Source organism: Pogoniulus pusillus, chromosome 26 (assembly GCF_015220805.1).
Source record: "Pogoniulus pusillus isolate bPogPus1 chromosome 26, bPogPus1.pri, whole genome shotgun sequence".
In the NCBI taxonomy this organism is placed as follows: domain Eukaryota; kingdom Metazoa; phylum Chordata; class Aves; order Piciformes; family Lybiidae; genus Pogoniulus; species Pogoniulus pusillus.
This window is the reverse complement of record NC_087289.1, coordinates 5,796,359-5,817,317: the sequence shown is the minus strand read 5'-3', so window position 1 is coordinate 5,817,317 and position 20,959 is coordinate 5,796,359. Positions and strand designations below refer to the sequence as shown.

General features: G+C 59.1%; 3 protein-coding genes across 3 annotated transcripts; all 3 read right to left on the bottom strand.

Annotated features, from left to right (window-relative positions):
* Positions 1 to 3,191: 3,191 nt before the first annotated feature.
* Positions 3,192 to 7,258, bottom strand: CHRNG (cholinergic receptor nicotinic gamma subunit). The gene is made up of 11 exons (XM_064164702.1): positions 7,106 to 7,258; positions 6,945 to 6,989; positions 6,650 to 6,759; positions 6,400 to 6,555; positions 6,036 to 6,133; positions 5,048 to 5,251; positions 4,650 to 4,764; positions 4,293 to 4,407; positions 3,734 to 3,938; positions 3,516 to 3,649; positions 3,192 to 3,438 (listed from the first exon to the last, which is right to left on the bottom strand). The coding sequence occupies exons 1-11, from the start codon at positions 7,256 to 7,258 to the stop codon at positions 3,271 to 3,273; spliced, it is 1,503 nt and encodes a 500-aa protein (XP_064020772.1). The 3' UTR covers positions 3,192 to 3,270.
* A 1,526-nt stretch (positions 7,259 to 8,784) lies between these two features.
* CHRND (cholinergic receptor nicotinic delta subunit) lies at positions 8,785 to 12,709 on the bottom strand. Its single transcript, XM_064164837.1, has 12 exons — positions 12,658 to 12,709; positions 11,850 to 11,995; positions 11,600 to 11,644; positions 11,392 to 11,501; positions 11,122 to 11,277; positions 10,799 to 10,914; positions 10,349 to 10,549; positions 9,906 to 10,017; positions 9,678 to 9,792; positions 9,267 to 9,468; positions 9,054 to 9,166; positions 8,785 to 8,967 (listed from the first exon to the last, which is right to left on the bottom strand). Exons 1-12 carry the CDS (start codon positions 12,707 to 12,709, stop codon positions 8,785 to 8,787), a joined length of 1,551 nt encoding a protein of 516 aa, XP_064020907.1.
* A 750-nt stretch (positions 12,710 to 13,459) lies between these two features.
* Positions 13,460 to 20,531, bottom strand: PRSS56 (serine protease 56). Its single transcript, XM_064164901.1, has 17 exons — positions 20,307 to 20,531; positions 19,330 to 19,491; positions 18,546 to 18,743; positions 17,972 to 18,012; positions 17,453 to 17,655; positions 17,241 to 17,349; positions 17,012 to 17,171; positions 16,711 to 16,853; positions 16,415 to 16,574; positions 16,116 to 16,304; positions 15,846 to 16,007; positions 15,634 to 15,697; positions 15,213 to 15,375; positions 14,676 to 14,832; positions 14,474 to 14,560; positions 14,095 to 14,201; positions 13,460 to 13,962 (listed from the first exon to the last, which is right to left on the bottom strand). Exons 1-17 carry the CDS (start codon positions 20,455 to 20,457, stop codon positions 13,789 to 13,791), a joined length of 2,430 nt encoding a protein of 809 aa, XP_064020971.1. The 5' UTR covers positions 20,458 to 20,531; the 3' UTR covers positions 13,460 to 13,788.
* Positions 20,532 to 20,959: the final 428 nt, after the last annotated feature.

Genomic DNA, 20,959 nt, shown 5'->3' with positions numbered 1-20,959 from the left:
GTGCTGTGTACAGTCCCCCAGGAGAAAGGGTTGCTTGGGCCAATCTGGTTGTGACTGCCGAACTAGCAGCCCGTGTCTGGGACAATTACCAGCCTTTGGGACCAGGAGACCTTCAGCCTCATGACTCCAATTGCAAATTCCTTGTGTTATTATTGAAGTCTAGACTGAAGGCAGCCAGGACTGGCAGAGAAAACAGGTCAAAATATTCAGTCTTCTGAAGAGCTGTTTTCTGCATTGAGGGTGTCAGTCCTAGGCTGCCTCTAGAAACATTGAGCATGCTGACAGTGATAACTAACTGCTCCCCGTGGTCGGGTGGTTTGCGCCTGCTGGCACCTTGCTGGGCAGAGAACAGGGCAGTTCCCTGGGCTGTGGTGGCATTGCTCTTTTTCTCAAGACCCTCACAGTCTTACTCCTGTTCTTGCCTCAGGTTTGTCCCCAGCTCTCAACCAAGTGCTTCTTTCCAGGCACTGTGTGTTTTCCTCTCTGCAATCAGGTACTCTTACGGCTGCTGCTTAAAATTCTTTTTAAATGCAACTCTCCCCTGCTGCTCTCCAGTATTTGTTAGGGGGGATTTAGTTGTAATTACATTTTGGCAATCTAAGCAAAAATAGCCTTGCAAGGCAAGGCTGAAATACTAGCTGCAGGCTCCTTTTATTCACAGTGCATTTAGCTTCTTGCAGATGACATCACTTAAGGCTTTAGTCCTGTTGTTGTGCCCAGCTGCGTGTCACGTCCACCTCTGCTATTTCATGTACTCGCCCACTTCTTGCCTCCCATCTCCCATGTCTAAGCTGGTGCTGATGAGTGCAGGCTTGCCATTAGATCTGAAAATGCTGCAGTCCTGCTGTGTTCTCCCTTAAATGTGCTTTGCGAGTGAGCTGCGGAAGAGCTCTTCCCTGGGAGGCTGTACTCCTCCCACTGCCATTGTGGTTGTGATTTGGAAGAGCTCGATGCTGGTTCCTTTGTCAGCCTCGAAGGGAACAAGCTGGCCAAGGCATGGTTTGTCCTCTAAGGTTACAATCAGTCCAAGCACAAGGTTTGGTGCTTCCTATGGCTTGGAGAAGGGTAAAGGCAGACTGTTGAGCAGTGCTTTTGGGTTGCAGTCTACTGAACCTCTGGCAGCTGCTGAAAGTGGCAAAAAGACATGGGGGTGTTTGGGAGGGGAGGGAGCCTTTGTCAAGCTCTAAAAATTGGTTTCAGATCCTCTTCATTCAGAAAGCAAACCTGAAGCCATGGGGACCATGCCACGTCTGTGGTGAGTCATTACCTTCTCTCCTCTTCCTGAAAGTTTTGTCCGCCCTTAAGCTTCCTCAGGTCTCTGTGCAGTGGCCTTTGGGGGGAAACCAGCAAGCCTTTGAGCCCTGGAGTCCAGCCCTGGGGCTCTTCTTTCTTAAAGGAATGCTGGGCTATGGTGGGCTTACAGGCCCTGAGTGTCCCTGGTCAAGTGGGGGCTAATGGCTTTGCTGGACTTGGCCACGGGGCCCAGGGAGTGGTAGGGATGGAATTCATTGATGGTCTCCAAGCTAGAGCTAAGGAGAAAATCTGCTTTCAGCCCCCAGAGGGAAGGGAGCCCTTAGTTTTGGAGGGGAGCATTTGGGGGGTGCTTGGAGAATGGTATTGCCTCATTTAATGCTGCTTCTTGGGTCTTGGTCATGGGGAGCTGTTGCTGGGCTGGGAGTGCATTTTGTCTGTTACTGTTGTCCCATCAACACCCTGATAGCTTTGGACAGGGTGACCTCCAAGACCCTTCTTAGAGCCCCCTTAACCTGATGACATCTCCATGGGGTGGTTGGGGTGGGGCAGGAGTGCCATACAATGCTGCCACTCACCATTAAGAGGCATGTGGCTGGGACGAGTATGGTGCCCCAGGACCTGGTCACCTCACCCAGGTCATGGCTACAGAGCTTCCCCCTTAGGAGGCAAACCATATAGGGGGACAGGAGGCAGGACTTAACCAGGGCACTGGATGCTTGGTGAGCTCCCTGGGCACCCCTGCCTGCTTTGAGGTGCCAGCTGGTAGCACAGGATCTACCTGGTCTCAGTGTTGTGGGCATCATGCAGTGTCCAGAGGTGGGGCAGGAAAAGCCACCTTGCAGAGAGTATTGCTAGGCTGGCACATCTCTAGGCCATGACCAGGCTTCAGGCATCCAAGAAGTGTAGTCTGAGCTGCTGGGTGTTTGCCTCCATCCATTCCTCCACTGCCCTCACCTCTGGCAGGCAGTGCCAGGAGCCTCTGGGCAGTAACCAGCTGTTTTTCTCCCAGCAGCAAGAGAGGCAGCTAGTGCTGGGGTGGTGAGGTCGATGGAGACACAATGCACCCTGAAGCCAGACATAGGTGGTGTTAGCTAGACCCACAGAGGAGCAGATGCTGCCCACTCCCATTCCCAGGCTGACCTCCTGCATCTCCCCCACCAGCACGGACAAAGCCATGGGGGCCCCAGAGGTCAGTGGAGGGCACAGCGGGAACGCAGCATTGCTGGAATGGGGGAAGTGGCTGTGCTCGACCGAGATGATTCTGTGGAGCAAGGAGGGCTGGCAACAGAGGGAGTCGTGTAGTGATGCTGGGGACACGCAAGCCTGAGGGTGTTTGGGTGCCTGATGGCTCACAGGCTTCCCACCCCAGTTGCTTGCTAGGGAGCAAGGACAGCAATTCAGCTGCCCCTAAGAGCCATGTGTGGAGCATAAATGGAGAGAAGGATTAGGTGGAGATGAAGCATCCCGTCCCTACCTCTGTTGCTGCCCCAGGATGGAGGGCTGTATTCATGATTCCTGTTGTGTTGCCAGCATTGCCATGGCAAGGGATGCCAGGGGCCCCACTTGCCCTGGGCTTGAAGCTGGAAATTTGCAGTGAGATAATGTGGCTTTTGCTGTCAGTTCTGGTTCACAGCCCATCATATGCCTGACCCTGCTCTGGTTCCCACCTGTCTCTCAACACCTTTGAGGGATGCTGGGACAGGACTGTGTGGCTTAGGGGGCCAGCCTGCATGGGTGGCACATCCAGCCTGTCCCAGAGTGTTGACCACCATCAGTAGGCATGCAGCATTAACACCTCAGAGGCTTGCAAGGCTGTCACAGGATTTACTTCGATGTTCAGCACAGCATGGCCACCACATGTTACCCACTTCTCCATCACTACCCCGGTCCTCCTCCAGAGCTGTGCGTGGCAGCAGGAGCTGCTCTGCCTACAGGAATCTCAGCCTAGCAGGTGGGTTTGGGGGGTGCCCAGCCCCTGGTTCCAGCAGCAAGAGGGCTGGTGGGCACCTGCAGGGATCACTGTGGTAGGTATTGCTTGGGGTCCCCAGGGAAGGGCAGAGCGGGTGCCTGGTTGAAGTGAGCCATGAGGAAGATGCCGACAGTGCCACACACGAAAAGGGGAGCCATGATGAGGAAGCAGACACGGTCGATCACCTGTCCCACCATCATCCACTCTTCGCTCTCCTGCCAGTGAGATGAGAAGGGTGAGGGCTGGCCCTGCTGCCCCCGTGTCCCCCCCTCCCCCTCCGGCCCTGACTCACGCTGCTGAAATCATTCTGCTCCCGTGTGGCGTTGGCGATGTGGTTGCAGGCATCCACGCAGGCACGGATCTCGGGTCCTGCCTCCTCCAGGCTCTGGCAGAAGTCTTGGGCACTGCCACTCTCTAGGCCGTGTCCTGTGGGCAGCCAAGCAGGCGCAGGAGACACTAGTGAGCACCTCACCACTTGGCACATCACTCGGCCTCTGAGCGAGCACTCACCGATCTTCTCCAGCACAGTTTTCATCAGCCCGTCCCTCTCCTTCTGCTTCTCGAAGAGCAGCTCTGTCCGGGCTTTCCACAGCATGTACTCATCAGCCTTCACCATCAGCCCCAGGGAGCTGCGTCTCCGGGCAGCCCGCGGGGGCCCTGCCGTCTCCGCAGGTATGTTCATGCCCAGGTAGCGTGGCAGGAGGTGCAGACACACCTGGGCACAGCATCACCTGTGGGGACCTGTCCCCCACACTGTGCTGCCCAGAGCACCCAATGGATGCTATCAGGTGCCCTTGCATCACCTGAAGCATCTCCATGGGGTACTCTGTGCCTTTGGGATGCTGGGTGTGTTGGCACCTGCTGCTCCCCAGTGTTTGGAGTGGCTTGGAGCGGCATGGTGGCACAGCGTGGCTCCTTGGGCACATCTGAAGGGGCCCTCTTTGTGCTAGAACTTACACTCAGATGAAGGCATGCCCACCACCTCGCTCTGCCAGGGACACGGCCTCATTCCCCAGGTACCCACCCTATTCCCCACCTACAAAGGGGTGGGAGGGCAGTGGCAGGTTACCTCGCGCACTCTGGGGGGCATGGAGTGAGTGTTGGGAGTTCTCAGGGAGACGTTGAGGACGATGACAGCGTTCACCACGATCACCACTGTCACAACCATGAGGAAGGTCAGGTACCTGGAGAAGGGGCATGGGGCCTCATCTGAGGCTGCTGGGTCACAAGCCATGGGCATGTGAGGTCTTTCTCTGTGTCTTCCTGTGATGGAAGCTGGGGACTGTCAGTGGGGCACAGACACGTGGTAGCTCTGTGCCAGCTCTGCCTGGACTGGGGATTATGTCTGTGCCAGGATCCTGTCTCTCTGAGTGCTACACAACACCCAGAGACCCTACTGGCACCTCTGTCCCCATGTATCACTTACTTCCCAATGAGTGGCACAGCCTGGGAGGTCTCAGGCACCTTCTGGGCAATGAGGAAGAGAAAGACAGTCTGGGCTAGGAGGACGTTGATGGAGACAGTGCATTTTTGCCCTCCCGCTGCCAAGGAGAGGGGAAGGCATAGGTTGGCATAGGGCAGTGATGTGGGCATTGCCTTCCTTTGGCAAAAAGCCCCCACTCCACACCAGAACTGGCCAAGTCCTGCCACGAGGCTTTAACCATGGAGTACCTGGAAATTCACCCCCACCAAGTACCACAGGAGTGGATGAGAAGTGGCACTGGTGATTCCCAAGCACAGAGGGATCAATGAGCCCTTCCTCACTTGTCAGTGCCCCCTTTGCACATCCCTGCGCCCCTCTGTGGGCACAACACCAATGCATACCTTTGGCAGGCAGAAAGTAGACCAGCACAGCCATGGCAGAGATGAGGACGCAGGGCACGATGATGTTGATGATGTAGAAGAGTGGCTTGCGCTGGATGATGAGGTAGAAGATGACCTGCTGGTACTGGATGTCGTCTGGGGTGAATTGCTCCGAGTTGATGATCTTCCGAGCAGGGCGGTGCTTGATGGCCCATTCACCGTTCTCTGTTGCACAGCAGTGCCACCTGAGTCCCACCACCCTGCCGGAGCCACCGGGGCTACCAACACCCCAGCCCAGGGGGGGAGGAAGAGGAGTGCTGGTGATTGGTATGGGCTGTATGGCTGGTGTGGGAAAAGGTACTGAAGCTTCTGGAGACGGAGATGGCACCACGGAGCATACCAGGATGCCTGGACAAAATACTCCAAAAAGGTATTGGAGCTGGGCATGTGTGTGGCACTTGGAGCTGCTTGGGGGCTCCTAGGACATTCCATATGGGGCTGGGGTCCCCTATCTGCCTGCAGCAAGGGCTGCAGGGGAAGGCCAAGAGCGAGGCTGGGTGGCAGCCCTGCTGCTTTCCCTGCTGTCTGCCTGGGCAATGGATTTTTTTTCCCCCCCAGTTAAGATCGCAGCAGCTCAGGCCTGTAATGAAAAAATAAATCTCACTGCCTGAAAAGCATTTTGTTCCTTCAATATGCAATTAAAATGTGATGGAAAACGTCATCGTTTGGCCGTGACAGCTACGTTCCCAGCATCAATCAAGCTCCCAGGAGCGGCGCTCTCCGAGAGCACAGCGGCTGCCAGGCGGTGAGAGCCCTGAGCTGGGCTGGGGTGGGGGGGGGGTTAGGAAAACAAACCTCTCCCACATTCCTGTTTCCGATAACTTAAGTGCCCATGTAATGGCAGGAGCTGCTAACAGCCCCCACAGTCCTGCTTTTGGCAGCCACCAGCCCTGTCGGGTGCCCCCCAGGGTGGGATGTTCTTGTGCCGTGGCTGCAGCCGTGGTGTTACCTGTGAAAGCCTCGGGGTCGATGGAGATCCACTCAATGGTCTGTCCCTCCTCCACCGTCAGGAGCAGGTTGATTTCGTTGGCGCTGTAAGTCTGTGACCTGAAGGTGGACAAGGTAGCAACACAAACTGGCATGCAGTGGATTGGATGGACAAAGGGTGCCAGCATGGCACCAAGTCATGCCATCCCTCTCTGCTTTGGGGTGCTTGATGTGGCTGAGATGCCTCCTGCTGCCACTCAGGGGGCAGGTAGTTGGCACTTCTCTGCCTAGGGGCTCACTGCTCCAGGGCAAACACGAGCCGTGCAAATCCTTTGTGTTCCAGGAGGACCCACCACAGTGCCCACGTGTGCCCAGCTGGTGCTCACTGGAAAACCATGGTGCAGTTCTGCCAGTCAAAGGGGAAATAGGTGACGTGTATGACGCAGACGCTGCGGTAGATGGCAGGGGGCAGCCAGTAGACACTGCCATCGGGGGACACCAGCACGTTGGCGTAGAGGGTGATCTCAAATGTCCCATCGATGCTGGAGGAAGGAAAGGGTGGGCTTAGCTGCAAACCATGCCTGGGGAGCAGCTGCCACCCACTGTGTGGGAATAGGTTCTTGTCTCATCACCTACTTGTTCTCCAAGACAACATCAGGCAGCCAGACCATGGTGGAGGGCACCCGCAGCGTCTGGATGTCGTCGTATTGCTCAGGGTCCCACCGCAGGCGGTAATCAGACCATTGCTGGGGAAGGGGAGCAAAGGGGGAGAGTCACGGTGCTCCCTGAGGAAGGAGACATCGTGACCTGCCTGTCCCATGCTGGGAGCACCCATGAAAGAGGATTTTGATTACAGTGCCAGCCCTTCACAGGGTGACACTCTGAGAAGTCAACATGGCCCAGGAGAGGGTCCTGCCTGAAGGTGTCTCACCATCTCGATCCAGACATTGGTGGTGAGGGTCTCCTCCCGCTCATTCTGTCGAGGAAAGAAGAGGGAGGCAGCTTTAGCACCCTGCCTGGCAGGGCCTGCTGCCCCATGTGTGGGGGCAAGTCCCACCTGGCTCTGGGGACCAAAGGAGGAGGGTTTCTCACCAGGGAGATGAGATTGGTGAGGGTGAGCTTGAGACTAACATCGATGATCTGGTCCCCGTTTAGGGCTGGGCGCAGGTTCCGGTTGTAGTTGGTCATGAGGTCCTGAAGCAGCTTCTCCTCCTGGTTCCTGCAGCCCACCCCTGAGAAGGCCATGTGCCATGAGGACACCCCCGGTGAGGACAGTGGGTCCACCAGTGCCCCTGGGACCTGCTGGCTGAGACCCCTGGAGCCAGGGGCCACAGGGTGCGCATGGTAAGTGTGTTACTGTGGGTGTGCACATGGCTGTGCCCGCCTGGTGGCGTGTGCCAGTGCCCCAGCATGCGAGTGGGAGGGTGTGCATGGCCCCCACGTACCCCACCCACTCATCCCAGGGACCTTTCCAGGGCAGGATGTGGGGACAGCAGGCTGCCAGCATGGGGATGCCCTGGTGAGACAGTGCACAGCACTGTCCCCAAGGACAAAAGCAGGGGAGGATCGGGTACCCTCCCAGACCTTCCTCCCGAGTGGATACCCCTTACCTGCCAGGGCACAGAGGGCAAGGAAGAGGCTGATGCAGCGCATGGTAGTGCTGTGGGGCACAAGGGCTGGGACTCCTCTCGGGCGCCTGCAGGACGATCTTCTGGGCCTGGCGCCCGGTGGGACAGGACAGCTGTCCCCTGCCGCTGTCAGCTGTTCCCCACAGCCATGGGGGCTGGGAAGGGAGAGGTGATCACCCACGCTCCTCCCACCCCCCCCCAGCGGGGTGATGGCACTTTGCTGGGAAGGTCCTCTGATGTTTTGTGCCGGGGGGTCCGGAACGGAGTCTAGAGGCAAAATGGGTTCTGTGCCTCAGTTTCCTCATGTCCCTCACAGAGGGATGTCTGCCACTGCAGCAGAAACCCAGGCACCCATGGGCTTATGGAAAAGGGTGTCTCCCCCTGCAAGCACCCCAGCAATGCCCCGTCCTCCACCCTGGCAGTCCCCCCGGGGGTGTAGGTGGGGGAGAGTCAGGGAAGTCCCCCCACATCAGCCTGAGGTGACTATGCCTGCTTTGGGTGTCCAAATCCCGCCAGACCCTGTGGCTGGGGGATGGGGGGAGTGGGGGTTGGGTATGAGATTCCTTTCTCAGTGGAGAGGATGTGGCAGCTGTCCTGAGCCACTACCGGTGAGGCGGTGACAGTTGTGCCCCCTGAAACTGGAGCCCTGGCATCCCCCTGCTGAGCCAGGAAGGCGACACCGCTGTCGGCCCCGGGTGCTGCGGGATGGGGTGTGCTGGGCAGGGGCACTCGTGCGTCTGGCTGGGGGGCTAGGGAGATGAGGGATGGTGTGGGCACTGGTGGAGTCTCCTCCCACTGCAGTGGGTCCGCAGGGGATGGTGCCTGGTTGGAGGAGTTCCATGCCTTTCCCCAGTTCACCCTGGCCCGAGTGCCCAGCCCAATAGGGGTAGCAGGGCTGGTACCACCATATCCCCTTTGGGAAACACTGCTCCCAACCACAGCTGAGGACCAGCGTGGTCAGGACACCCAACCACACTCATTGCCTGCAACGTCATCATCCCCCCAGCACACACCCAGCGCTCAGCCTGGGCGCCGTACCCAGGAGGGACACCAGCTCGGAACTCCCGGCAAGAAATACTCAGCTTTATTTTCCCAAGTCAAGGCAGGTGAGCAGGCGTTGGCACATGGGACACCCCCTGCCCCCTAAATAAAGCGCTTGTTCTCCTCCTGGTAGTCATAGGGGTCTCCTGCAAAGGGCAGTGGTGGTGGGTGGTTGTAGATGCCCATCAGGAAGATCCAGAGGGTTGCCACCACCAGCGTGGGGGTAATGAAGAAGAAGCAGAGGCGGTCCAGGGTCCTGGCCACACGGTTCCAGTTGTCCTTCTCCTGGAAAGGCAGCCAGAAGCTGTACAATGGGCAATGCAGTGGGCACAGAGAGGCCCCTGTGCTTCCTCCTCTCCCACGACCCCCACCTCGTTGTAGCTGTTTTCCTCCCGCATGTGCTTGATGATGAAATTGGCACCGTCAACGACTGGCTTTATGTGCTCGTAGAGCTGCTCCTCACCCGCATCCAGTGGTGTCAAACCTGGGGGCAAGGGGGATGGGTGAGACAGGTTCCAAAGGGCTGCCACTCCCGGCCTCTGCCCTCCTTGGCCGTGTGTCTCCGCAGAGCGGCTGAGGCTCACGGGCGGGGGTGATGCGGCTGGCCAGCCCGTGCCGCTCCGACTGCTTCTCGAACATCAGCTCGCTGCGGGACTTGACGCTGAAGTACTCCTCCGCCTTGGCGATGTAACCAGCCGAGCTGCAGCGCCGGATGCATGGGGCACCCGATGGGCTCTCAGCCGGCTGTGACATGCCCAGCAGCCGAGGCAGACTCTCCAGGAAGACCTGAGGCACAACAGAAGGTATGAGGTCCTCTGGCCACCTCCCTGGTACACCACCACCTGCTTTCTGCCCCGAACTTGGTTGTGCAACCCCTTAGAGCAGCAGAGGTGGAATATCCAAATGCAATGTTGGGGCTATACTGTTCTGCTGTCCCATGCCCTCCCTGGGACGTGGTGCCACCCCTGTACCCACCAGCACAGCACCTCACTCACCTCTTTGACCCAATCAGACATTATGTGGGTGCTGGGGGTACGGAAATGGAAGTTGAGGACTATGACACAGATTATCACCACAGCTGTCACCAGCACCATGATGAAAAGCAGGTACCTGTGGAGGGCATGGACCTGGGACTGACGTTGCCACAGGGCCTGAGCACAGACTTCTGGCACTATGGGGACTGCTCAATGTCCCTGCTGCACCCTGTGGTGTCCAGGACTCACTTTCCAATGAGGGGAACGGCAAGGGATGTGGCAGGCAGGCGCTGGGAGATGAGCAGGAGGAAGACAGATTGGGCCAGGAGCACTGAGATCACTAGAGTCATCTTCTCACCACCTGGAGAGCAGGTGAGTAAAGGACAAACTCTGTTCCAGGTCCCCTTACCAGTGCTCCCTGTGCTGGGATTGCCTTTCCAGTGTCCCACCATACGCTGTCCCATGTAAGGTTTTCTGCTGTGAGTGTACCCCAGGGTCCCACATGGGGTGTCCTGTGCCTCTGCCCAGAATGCTTGGCTGAGACAGCGGTGCCCCAGATGGGGATTATGTGTCCCTGTACTGGGTATTGGGGTGTCCTCTTGTCCCAGGACCTGATGCAGGTGGGTGCAGGACACAGAAATGCCCATGGGGTGAACCTCATGCCAGATGCAGGTGCTGCAGGGCTCACTCACTGTCAGCAGGCAGGTAGAAGACGAGGATGACCATGAAGGCAATGAGGATGCAGGGTGTGACAATGTTGATAACGTAGAAGAGTGGCTTGCGCTTGATGATGAGGTAAAAGGTGATGTCCTGGTGCTCACTGCCCTCAGGGGGTTGTTCAGGGTGGATGTTCTTGCGGGCTGGGCGGTGGATGATTTCCCATTCCCCATTCTCTGTCAGGGCACATCGGATAGAACATAACACAAAAGACCCCTGCCCATGCCCATCCCTACCAGCCCCACCAGCACTTGTCTCTTCATCTTGAACGTGGGAAGCTCCAAGCCTGATGGGATGGAGACAGAGTGCCAAAGTCCCAGGTACTCACGTCTGTCCACAGCAGAGTGCCTCAATGCCAGGGTGCCTCCAAGCCCCATATGATGTGTCCCACTGCCACAGGATGTGGCAGAGAGCACAAGCATTACCTGTGAAGCCTTCAGGGTCGATGATGATCCACTCCACTGGGTAATTCTTGCCTGTGTCTGGGTCATTTTCCTCCTTCAAGTGCATGCTGATCTCTAGAGCACTGTAAGCCAGCGAGCTGGCCCATGGCAGAAGGGAACAGGTGGTGAGAGGCTTCTTGGTACCCACCACCCAGCCCAACTTCCAGCATGATGGACTTGGGCCAAAATCCCCACCTTGCTGTGCCCCAACAGGTGGAAAGATGCTGGCAGCAGCAGGCACTACAGAGGACCAAGTTTCCCACCCTGCTGCCCATCCCTCCCCTGGTCGAGCCAGCCCCTGGCACCTGAATTTAAGGCTGCAGTTTTGCCAGTCGAAGGGGAAGAATTCCACGTTGATGGCGCAGGTGGTGCGGAAGATGGCAGGCGGCAGCCAATAGACAGAGCCCGTGTCGTAGATGAGGACGTTGCAGTAGTAGGCGATCTCAAACAGACCATCATTGCTGCACCAGGATAGAGCCAGGGTCGTGGGCAGCTGCTGAGGGGCAGGGCAAGCCCTGGACACACACTGGGCACAGCTCAGGGGGGTTAGGAGAGGAAACTGAGGCACTGCTTACTTGTTCTCCAGGACTATCTCAGGCAGCCATATCATGTCTGGTGGCAGGCGGAGCACCTCGATGTCCCCAAACTCGGACTTGTTCCACTGCAGGCGGTAATCAGTCCAGCCCTGGAGGTGAGGGCCCCTAGGTCAGCCTCTTGCCACGCTGGGCCACACTGTGCCCTTGCCTCAGGCACACTTGTGCTGTGACATCTATCCTTACTCACATGCTCGAGCCATACATTGGTTGTCAGAGTCTCATCCACCTCTTTCTGCAACAACAGCGTGGGGCAGTGAGATGCCTGGGCCATGCCCAGCAGCTGCCCTTCCAGCCCAGGTCCCCCAACCCTCACCAGACAGGGTTTGGGACACTGGCCTCAGCGTTCTCCTTTCCCCCTCCACCCTGCCCCAGCTATCCCCAGGGATGAGGCATGGCTGTGAGGTACTCCACAGTGGGCACTATCCACTGGGGCTCACCAGTGAGATGAGGTTGGAAAGAGTGAGTGCCAGGTAGACGTCCACGACCTGGTCTGTGGAGACGACAGGGCGCACCTCCTTGTCATAGCCTCTCTCCTCAAAAAGGTGGTGGATGAGACGCTCCTCCTGGTTCACACACAGCCCGCCTGGGAGTGTGGGGTCAGGCAAACTGGAGGGGGCTTGGACTTTACTGGGCCCACAGCCACCCCTTGCAGGTGTTTGGTAGGGGCAGGGTGATGTAAGGATGGAGGGGACAGTGGAGGGGACAGTGGCAGACCTGGACACTGCAGATTTGTGCTGCACAGGGACACGGACACAGGACATGTGGGTATGATGGACATGCAGGGGCATGTGGCCATGCGTGGGACAAGAATGTGGGCACAAGCACAAAGGTACATGCACATACAGACCCAGAACACACCGGAACATGAGACACTTGGGTACAGAGAGTGGCACTGGGCATACAGGAGGACAGAGGTACAGACGGATGTGGGCTCGGTGTATACAGGTACACATCGTCATAGACATGGTGTCACTGCACACAGGAACACACAGAGTGACACTGTGCAGACAGACAGACAAACACAGGGCCCAGGCAGGGACACAGATCCAGATAGCACAGCCAGGGCAGATGTGTAGGATGCCCAGTGATGGGTCTTTGCCAGGCCATATCCAAAATGCAACCCTGGGGACACCTGTATCCAGCTTGAGCCCTGCCATCATCACCCTCCCCAACCTCATAAAGGGGACCCAGAACCTCCCAGCAACAGGGCAAGCCCGTTCTCAAGACCCCAGGGACCCCGCTCACCCGACAGCACCAGTGCCCCGAGCAGGGCCAGCCGCCCCAGCAGATCCCCCATGAGGTGCCCTCTTGCTTTGCCAGGCCCTGGCTGCCTCCCCGCCTGGCCCGGACGAGCGGATGTCCGGCTGCCGGCTGGAGCAGGAGATGGATGGTGCCAGGTGCTGAGGGGGAAGGGTGCCAGCACGAAATAGTTGTCGCCACCCCTCTCTTCCAGCACCCCTGTGCCTGGAGAAGAGGAGATGGGCAGGCACAGGTGGCCTTGCCAGCCTCACGGGTGTCAGCCTGTGATCCTGTGCCTGGGCACCCCAGTACAGGCATTGCTGGGTGCTGCAGGGAATGGCCCCTTTCCCACTGCTCAGCAGCCCCATTGATGCACCTCAGGGGCAGCACTCTCCTCACAAGCAGGAGGGGTTGATAGCCACCAACATTCAAGACAGAGGTGGCACCTGCCCAGTGCTCACCTGTGGCCCAGGGAACACTCAGCCCCTTCACCACCCATGTGGTTTCATGTGGGTCCCTGATGGAGTGGCACCAGAGGTGGGCAGTGGTGCTGTTGTAAGGGTGCTGCAGTGGGTAGAAGAGGTGCCTGACCCTGTTGGAGCAGGCTGGGGAGTCTGTAACAGGCTGAGCACAGCATCAATGCCAGTGACAGAAATCAAGGCTGGGGATATCAATTTGGGGTACAGGAGGGGGGTTGCAGTGGGATGTTGTATTCTCCAGGGCGAGTCCTCTCACTGGTGCCCAGCTCACCATCATTGCATGGCACAGCACTCAGGTCACACTCACTGGCTACTGGAAAATAGAGCCCTTCTTTATTGAAAAATAAACCCTTCTCTGTACAAATAAATAGCAGCCCAGGTGCCCCTGGGGAAAACGGAGCGGGAGTGGGCTTGCCAAGGCGGGGGTCCCAGGGGAGAGGAAGGCCATGATCCCTGGCTGAGATGTTCCAGGTGCCTGCCATCAACCAATTGCCCTGGGGACACTGGGCAGTGCTGGTGGGAAGAAGGAAACTGTGGCATGGCGAGGGATGAAAGGGTGGAAGATCTTGAGCTAGGAAGGAAACTGTGTTGGAAAGACACGAGAGAGCCCTGCCCCATCACCCCATTCCCATGCTGGCACACTGCCCCAGAGGCACCATTACGTTTTCAGTGCCTCAAGTGCCAGAGCGACGAGGCCTGGCATGCTTCGGGCCAGTGAGTCACTCTCCAGCCCCACCAGGCCAGTGAAGGCTGTGGGGTGGCCTCCCACTGTGGCGCGCACCTGCGCCCGGTACAGCCCCTTGGCGTTTTTGGAGCCCAAGTCCACCAGGATCTGCAGGGAGATGGCAGCACTGTGAGTCAGTCTCACTGGAGCCAGGGGCGCAGCAGGACAGGGACGGGCTGCGGGATGGCACCGCCTGGCTGCCAGGGTAGGGGGCTCAGAGCAGCTGGGTGGAGCACTCACCTCCTGGAAGGTCATGGCCAGGTCTGCCTCGGGCACTCGCAGCACCCAGGCATACAGCTCCTTCACCGTGCCCACTCGCACCGCTGACTCGTGGAGGCCAGGGCAGGCTGCCAGCCCGGGCACAGGCAGGAGAGAGGCAGAGGCAGGGCATCAGGGACAAATTGTGGGGGCATCATGCTGCCACCCACCCCAGGGAGGAGCACCCATGGTCAAGAGATGCTGGGGGAGCAGGGGCAGAGGGCTCCTGTGGAGGGGGATATGGCCAAGGGCTATCCCACTGGCATGGGACCATGGGGCCTGGGGTGCAAAGCAGAGGTCAAGCTTGCCACTGTGTCCATGGTGGCACATAGCACTCTGCAAAGGTTGGGAGCTGCAAGGCACTTACCTCTGCCTGCGTCTGCCCCCTCTTCCTCCATCACCCCTGGCAGCTCTGTGGGCATCAGCTCACGTTTCTCCCTTGGTGCGGGCCCCGCCACTGAGAGAGGTGTGAAAACTGCAGTGAAGATGAGGCAGGTGGGCACTGCCCTGGCACAGAGCTGGCCAGCAGATGGACATCCTGCTGTCCCATCAGCACCAGCCCCCCCTGGACTCACGCCTCTGCCTGGGGGTCTCTGCTAGCTCTCCAGATGCCCATTGTGTCCCCATGGCTTCAAGAGGGGTGCCAAGGTCCAGCTCTAACTGCAGCTGGGTGAGGAAGGCTCGTCCCTCTCCCACCAGTTCCTCCACCACCTCCTCACCCTGCACAAGGGAAGAGGGGACAGAGTGGGCAGTGGAACATCCACGAGGCACTTGTGGGTATGTCCAGGTGCACAGCGGCAGAGCTCAGGGCACAGCTGGGCTGGTGCTGGGTGAGTCAATGGGGACATAACAACATCTTTGTGCCTGTATAGGGTCAGATCCTAAGCTGTGAGATCAGATCCATAGCTGGCACAGCCCTGTTTGGATTGGGTTTCAACAAGAGGGGGTGAGATGTCACCTCCAACAGAGTGGGAGATGCCAGCTCCATAATTGGATAGGGAACAACGGACCCAAAAGGTGTCAGAAGGAGACAGTGCCCCTCTAGTGGCACTGTCACCAGAGGCGCAGGGGCTCCCTCTAGCCCCTCCATCCTCACATACCTGCAGGAAGAGCCACATCTCCCCGGAGAGCTGCTCCTTGTCCAGAGTGGGTGCTGAGGTGCTGCCCACCACCATGGTCCTCAGTGCCTCTACCCAGTCCTGCAGCCGGGGCCCCACGTCCTTAAAGAGCACTGCAAAGGGGGGTGGTTGTCCAGCCCCCAACCTGCAAGCACCGCAGAGCGAGCTCAGGCAGGCACCTGGTGGCAATGCCACCTCATGCACCACCACAGGGCACGTGCCCACCAGCAGGGCCTGTGTGCTCTGGGCACCCTGGGGGCCTATGTCAAGCTCCCTCTGAGTATGCCCTAGCTGCAGGAGGAGCAGGACCCCAATGCTTTAGGCTGTCCCCAGAAAGCCATGTAGTGCCCACTGGATCATATGCCCAAACTCTTTAGCCCTGCCGTGGCCTTCTGTGCCTTACTTGGTAGGGAGCCTCCAGGGTGCCTCTGCTGTAGGGCTGGGCTGGCTCCCTGCCACAGCTGGGCCTGTGGGCACAAGAAGGGGACAGGACAGATGTGGCACAGGAGAGCCCTATGGAAGTACCAGGGCAGGCTGCTGGTGTCCCAGTCACTGGCAGAGGGGGATTTGATGGGACCCCAATCAGGCAGAGGGTGACCCAGCCCAGGAGGGTACCTGGGGCACTCCTGCGAACACGTCTGGGGAAGAGATGTCCATAGATCTTGCCCAGGAGCTGGGGCAGGGTGCGGGTGAGGAAGGAGAAGTCGAACTGATTGCGGATGAAGTCCCCAGCCCGGTGCAGAAGATCCACCAAGGTCTGGGCGTAGGAGTGCAGTTCTGTGAGTGCAGCAGGAGGGTCATGGTCCCACCACCGCACTTGGACCCATGCCACCAGAAACGAGGTCCCTACCCCTGCCTTTGCCCCATAGCGACATCATGGCTTACCACATCGTCTAGTCCTGGCATGGCAGGTCTCCTCAGCTAGGCGAGCACAAGTGGCCCGACCCTGGGGAGTTCGGCACGACCCAGCATAGAAGGAGCAGAGACGGGCACGCTCGAGTGGCTGCTGTTCAGGAGGCAGCTGGGCCAGAGCCAGCAGGTCGAAGCAGCTCGGTTCCCGGCTGCCGGGAGCAGCTGCGAGGACACCAGGGCTGCCATGAGATGCTGAACTACCTGCTGGGGCAACATAACCCCACGGAACCTTGAGCACCTCCAAGCCCACTGGTACGGGCGGTGGCACTCACAGTCCATCTGGAGGCTGAGCCAGTCCACGAAGGCAGCGACGCGGGTGTAGACACCTGGTTTGCCCCGCTCGCCGCAGCCGTCACCCCACGAGGTGATGCCATAGAGGACAAAGCGGTGTGAGGAGGGGTCCTGGCATGCTAGTGGGCCCCCCGAGTCACCCTGAAGGGGGATGCCAACACACTGGTTGGAGATGGCACCGTGACCATGCTGCCGGGCTGTGGTGTATGCCCAGCACCACATGCCACGAGAGATTTTCATATGTTGTCTGTGGCAGCCCCCCCGCCCCAAGCATTACCTGGCAGGAGTCAATGCCTCCAGACAAGTACCCAGCACAGAACATGGTGCTGGTGAGCAGGTCTCTGCCCAGGGCACCTCGGCATGTCTCCTGGCTGAGCAGTGGCACCTGTGCTTCCATCACCACATTGGCTGCTGGCCCCTCTGCTGAGCAAGGCACCCATCAGGGAGTCCTCCATGATGGAGCACCTCCCTCTTTTTTTACATCCCCCTGCCCTGGCTTCATGCAGTAACACTGGGCACTGGAGAGGGTACTGAAGGGGATGCTTAACAGATCTTGTAGGAGATGGGGTGGCACCCACCTTCATAGAGGGACCCCCAGCCAGCAATGTAGCAGGTGGTGCCAGGACTAGGCTCCCCAGGGCCGCTGGGCAGGCATACAGGGCTGACAGTGGGTGACGAGGCCAGAGGCACTGCCAGCTCCAGCAGTGCCAGGTCCCCATGAAACGTCTTGGGGTTAAACTGAAAGAGACAGAAGGGTGTTGAAGAGATGTTGCACAGGGAGTCAGGTGGGTGCCCACCTCCACTGACCTTAGGATGAGGCAGGATGCGTCGGACAGGCACTGCCCTCTTGCCCACGCCTGGCTTGTCCAGCTCATGCTCTCCAACCCCCACTGTCCACGACAGCTCATTCTGGTTCCTGGTGGGGTGGGAGGTAGCAGGTTAGGAGAGAAAAAGGCTGTCACCCCTTGCCCCGCTCCTGCAGGGACAGTGTCCCTACACTGCTGCACCTGCCACCGTACCCAGCAAAGCAGTGGGCTGCAGTGAGGACCCAGGAGTGCCCCACCAGCACCCCTCCGCACATCAGCTCCCCACGGAGCCGCACTGACACCAGCCAGGGCCAGGCTCCCGGAGGGGCCACACTGCCGCCCATGATCCGTCCTTGGGGGACTGTGGCGTTGGCTTGGGCCCCCCCGCGGTGCCCACAGCTCCCTGGGGAACAAAGCTGGGGTGAGAGGGGAGTCCTGCATCCGCACTGCTGGGACTCCCCCTCTCCCAGGTGGGCACAGCAGTGCCGGGACGGCCATGGCAGATAGAGGGGGGTGGCGGGTGACCCCGGGGGGTCAGGCCGTGCCGGGTGCGCTGTCAAGCCTCATCGTGCTCACGGAGGCGAGCGGGCGGCGGGCAGGGGGCACCCTGCGGCCCGACAGCTGCCGACGCTAACCTCTGCCCCCGGCCCAGCAGGCAACTAGGGGGCCAGGGTCACCCGTCAGAGTGGTGGAGGGGTGATGCTGCTGCTCCAGCTCACCTGGCATCACCACCTCTGCCGGTACATCAGGGCCCAGGGTTGAAGCTGCCATCCCTGCGAGGATATGCTGTCACGGCACGTGAGGACATCCCCCCTCCCAATAGTCATCACCATGTCCTGCTGCCCCCAGTTCTCCCCGGATCCACTCAGATCCTCAGCATCCTGAACAAGAACCTGTCTCCCACCCCAGGTGTCCTTGTCATCCCCAGTGACCCAGTCTCTCCATCACTTCCCCTGTCTCATTCCCCCACTGCCCCCATTCCACCCCCAGTTCCCCATCACCCCTCAAAATTCTGTCTTTCCCAATCTGCTCCATCAGTCCCAGTGCCATCATTCTCCAAATCTCCCCATCTCAACTCAGATTCTTCCATCCTCTTCCATCTTCCTATCCCATCAGAGATTCCCCATCACTCTACCATACCTCCCACAGCTCCTTGGTCTCCTCACCCCAACCCAGCACCTCCTATCACCCCAATGTCCCAGCTGCCCTCCAGACAATCTCAGGCATCTCTTGGGGATGCCCTATTTGTTGCTGCAGGATCTCCCCTCTCTGGAAGGAGCCAGAGATCATGTGGATGCCCACTCACGGCACTCCTGGAGGCGATGGTGGCAGAGTTGGGCACTGAGTGGAGTGCAGTCTTGCTGGCCCCCCTCAGGAGGGCATAGTTGCTGGTAGGGGGCACAGGCCTGGCTCAGTGCCCAGTTGCGGTGGGGCAGCTCAGGCAGTGCCTGGGCTTCCAGCAGGTCCTGGCAGCTTGGGGGCACAGTGAGGGGCACGGCTGGTGCTGCAAGGACAGCAAGGCTGTGGGCATCTCTTTGTCCTCCCTGCCCACCTCCACTCAGGTGACCCTGGGGATCCACTCTGGAGCATATGGGAAAGGGGCATGATGAGACTGTGGTGTTGGCAAGGTATTATAGGGTCTCCTGGGTCCTGGGGTATGTTTTGAGGGAGATCTCTGGGGAGGAGACAAATAATTGGACAATGTTTTTGGCAGGGCTCCAGGAGATGCCTGGGTAGGTTCTAGGAAGGATGGAAATTGCTTGGGTAGGGTCCCTGAGGAGAGTTTTGGTAGCATCTTTACCAATTAGGATGTTTGAGGAGCCTGAGCATTGTTTTCTGCCCAGGCTATGGCCTGTAGGGTAAAGCTGGTGATACTGTTTGGGTCAGGTCTTGGGGTGTCATTTTGGCAGGGTTTCTTGGAAGTGGGGTGGTGCTGTGATGGAGACCCGAAGTGATATTTGGGCAGTCTCCAGACATAGGCCCATGTTTGTGTAGGGTCTCCTGGGCTCTAGGTGGTGTTTGGATAGCGACCATGGGCTCTATTTGAATAGAGTCTTATGGGGATGGGGCAATGGAGCCTAAAGACTTACGTGGGCAGTGGTAGGTGATGTTGGCACATGGAGGGAAGAGGCAGGGAGCACAGAGCCCGCAGGCCCCTCGCTGCCGCTGCTGCTCAGCCAGTGCCCGCTCCAGAGCCAGCAGTGCACTCCTCAGTGCTGCCTCCAGCACCAGTGTCCCCCGACTTGACAGTGCTGCCAGGCAAACACAGGGCAGTCAGGCCCCCAGTGTCCCCACCACTGCCCCCCACTTTGGCCCTCACCCCACTCAGTACCCCAATATCTCTATGGTGGGAGCCAACTGGGTACTACCTGTCACTTGTTGGCATTATCTAGGGTGACAGGTGTAAATGTCACTCACTGTTGGGGTTGGCACATGGTGTAGGGAGGGTGTTTGCCTGGGCGTGTGTGTGCCTGCTGCACATGGAGATCCTATGGATGCACACATGCAAACATGGGCATGTAGAAGGGTGTGAACCTGGACAGAAGTGCCCACTGCTGTCAATGTGTGCACCTCTGTGCACATTTATGCCTGTGGCCTGGGTGTTTACTTGTGCGTGTCCAGACCTGTGTGCAGGAGTCTGCATGTTCATGTGTCCACGTCTGTGTGCCCCTGTGCCTTTAGTCCTGGGTGTGCCCTGTATGTGCATGCACATGTGTGCCTGTGTCTGTGCTCACCTCTACCCACACACAGTAGCCCTCCTGCTGGCATGCCCTGGCAGAGAGCCCCTCAAGACTGAAACAGGTCCCCAGGACTGGAGAGAGAGATGGTGACTGTGGGGCACGAACCACACTACTCCCTGCAACCCTAATGTCCTGAATGATAAAAGCACCATTTGCCACCCACTCCAGGCAACAGGTGTATGGAGTCTTTGCCAGGGAACTGGACATCCTGCTTGCACTTCCCTCTCTGTTCCAGAGTGTAAACTGCAGAGTCCTGGCTCCTACAGCCACCCTCAGTGGAACCAAGCCCTCCCTCAAAGATGCCCCCGTCCCCGTGCCCCACTGACCTTGCAGGACGCTGGCCGGCATAGGATACAGCCCCTGGCCCAGAGGGGCCCCCCCTACCAGATGCAGCAAAGGCAGCAGCGGCAGCAGCACGGGAGGGACCAGGCAGACCCCAAGGAGAGACACCCACGTCCTCTTCTCTCCTCGCTCCATCCCCGAGCGGGCAAAGGGGGGCAAGAGGGGGGAACCCCCGAAATGCCCAAGGCGGGTAAACAGGGATGGATATATAAGGTGCCCCCCGGGAGGTGGGAGGAGAGAAGGGGCCGGGAGGGTGGGGAGCACAAACAGGCGAGTTCATTAATGTCGCGCCAAGATGCCAGCTCGGGGCGGGGGGCGTGGGGGGGGCCCAGCCGGGGCTTCAATGCCGCCTTTGTTCGACGGGGCCTCCGAGCGGGCAGCATCAGACGGGCGCTGTGCTCCGGCGCTGCCCGCGGCCCTTGATCATTTTCACGCCAAGCCCCGGCCTCGCCACCCTCCCTCTCACGGGCCCCGGGCGGGGGTGACAGCGGGCGGGTGGGAACGCACCGGCGGCTGCGGGACGCGGGGGGCCCGGGCCGGGCGTGGGAGACCCGCCGGGGGCTTCAAAGGCAGGCAGCGGTCCGAGAGCGGCCGAGGCAGATGGAGGGGGTGTGGTGTGTATTATTGGGTCGTGGAG

Bases quoted from the DNA above. Each gene is read 5' to 3' on its own strand.
- CHRNG (XM_064164702.1), bottom strand. From the start codon at position 7,258: ATGGCCTTCTCAGGGGTGGGCTGCAGGAACCAGGAGGAGAAGCTGCTT. The intron at 5,252-6,035 runs GTAACACCACGG...GCTGTGCAACAG, and splicing joins CGACCCCGAGGCTTTCACAG to AGAACGGTGAATGGGCCATC. The intron at 3,939-4,292 runs GTAACCTGCCAC...TGCTGTGCCCAG, and splicing joins TGCCCCCCAGAGTGCGCGAG to GTGTGTCTGCACCTCCTGCC.
- CHRND (XM_064164837.1), bottom strand. From the start codon at position 12,709: ATGGGGGATCTGCTGGGGCGGCTGGCCCTGCTCGGGGCACTGGTGCTG. The intron at 11,645-11,849 runs GTGAGCCCCAGT...CTGTTGTTGCAG, and splicing joins TTTCCAACCTCATCTCACTG to AAAGAGGTGGATGAGACTCT. The intron at 10,550-10,798 runs GTAATGCTTGTG...GTGCCCTGACAG, and splicing joins CGACCCTGAAGGCTTCACAG to AGAATGGGGAATGGGAAATC.
- PRSS56 (XM_064164901.1), bottom strand. From the start codon at position 20,457: ATGGAGCGAGGAGAGAAGAGGACGTGGGTGTCTCTCCTTGGGGTCTGC. The intron at 19,492-20,306 runs GTCAGTGGGGCA...TTTGCCTGGCAG, and splicing joins GCCGGCCAGCGTCCTGCAAG to CACTGTCAAGTCGGGGGACA. The intron at 18,013-18,545 runs GTGAGTGGGCAT...ATATCCTCGCAG, and splicing joins CCATCGCCTCCAGGAGTGCC to GGATGGCAGCTTCAACCCTG.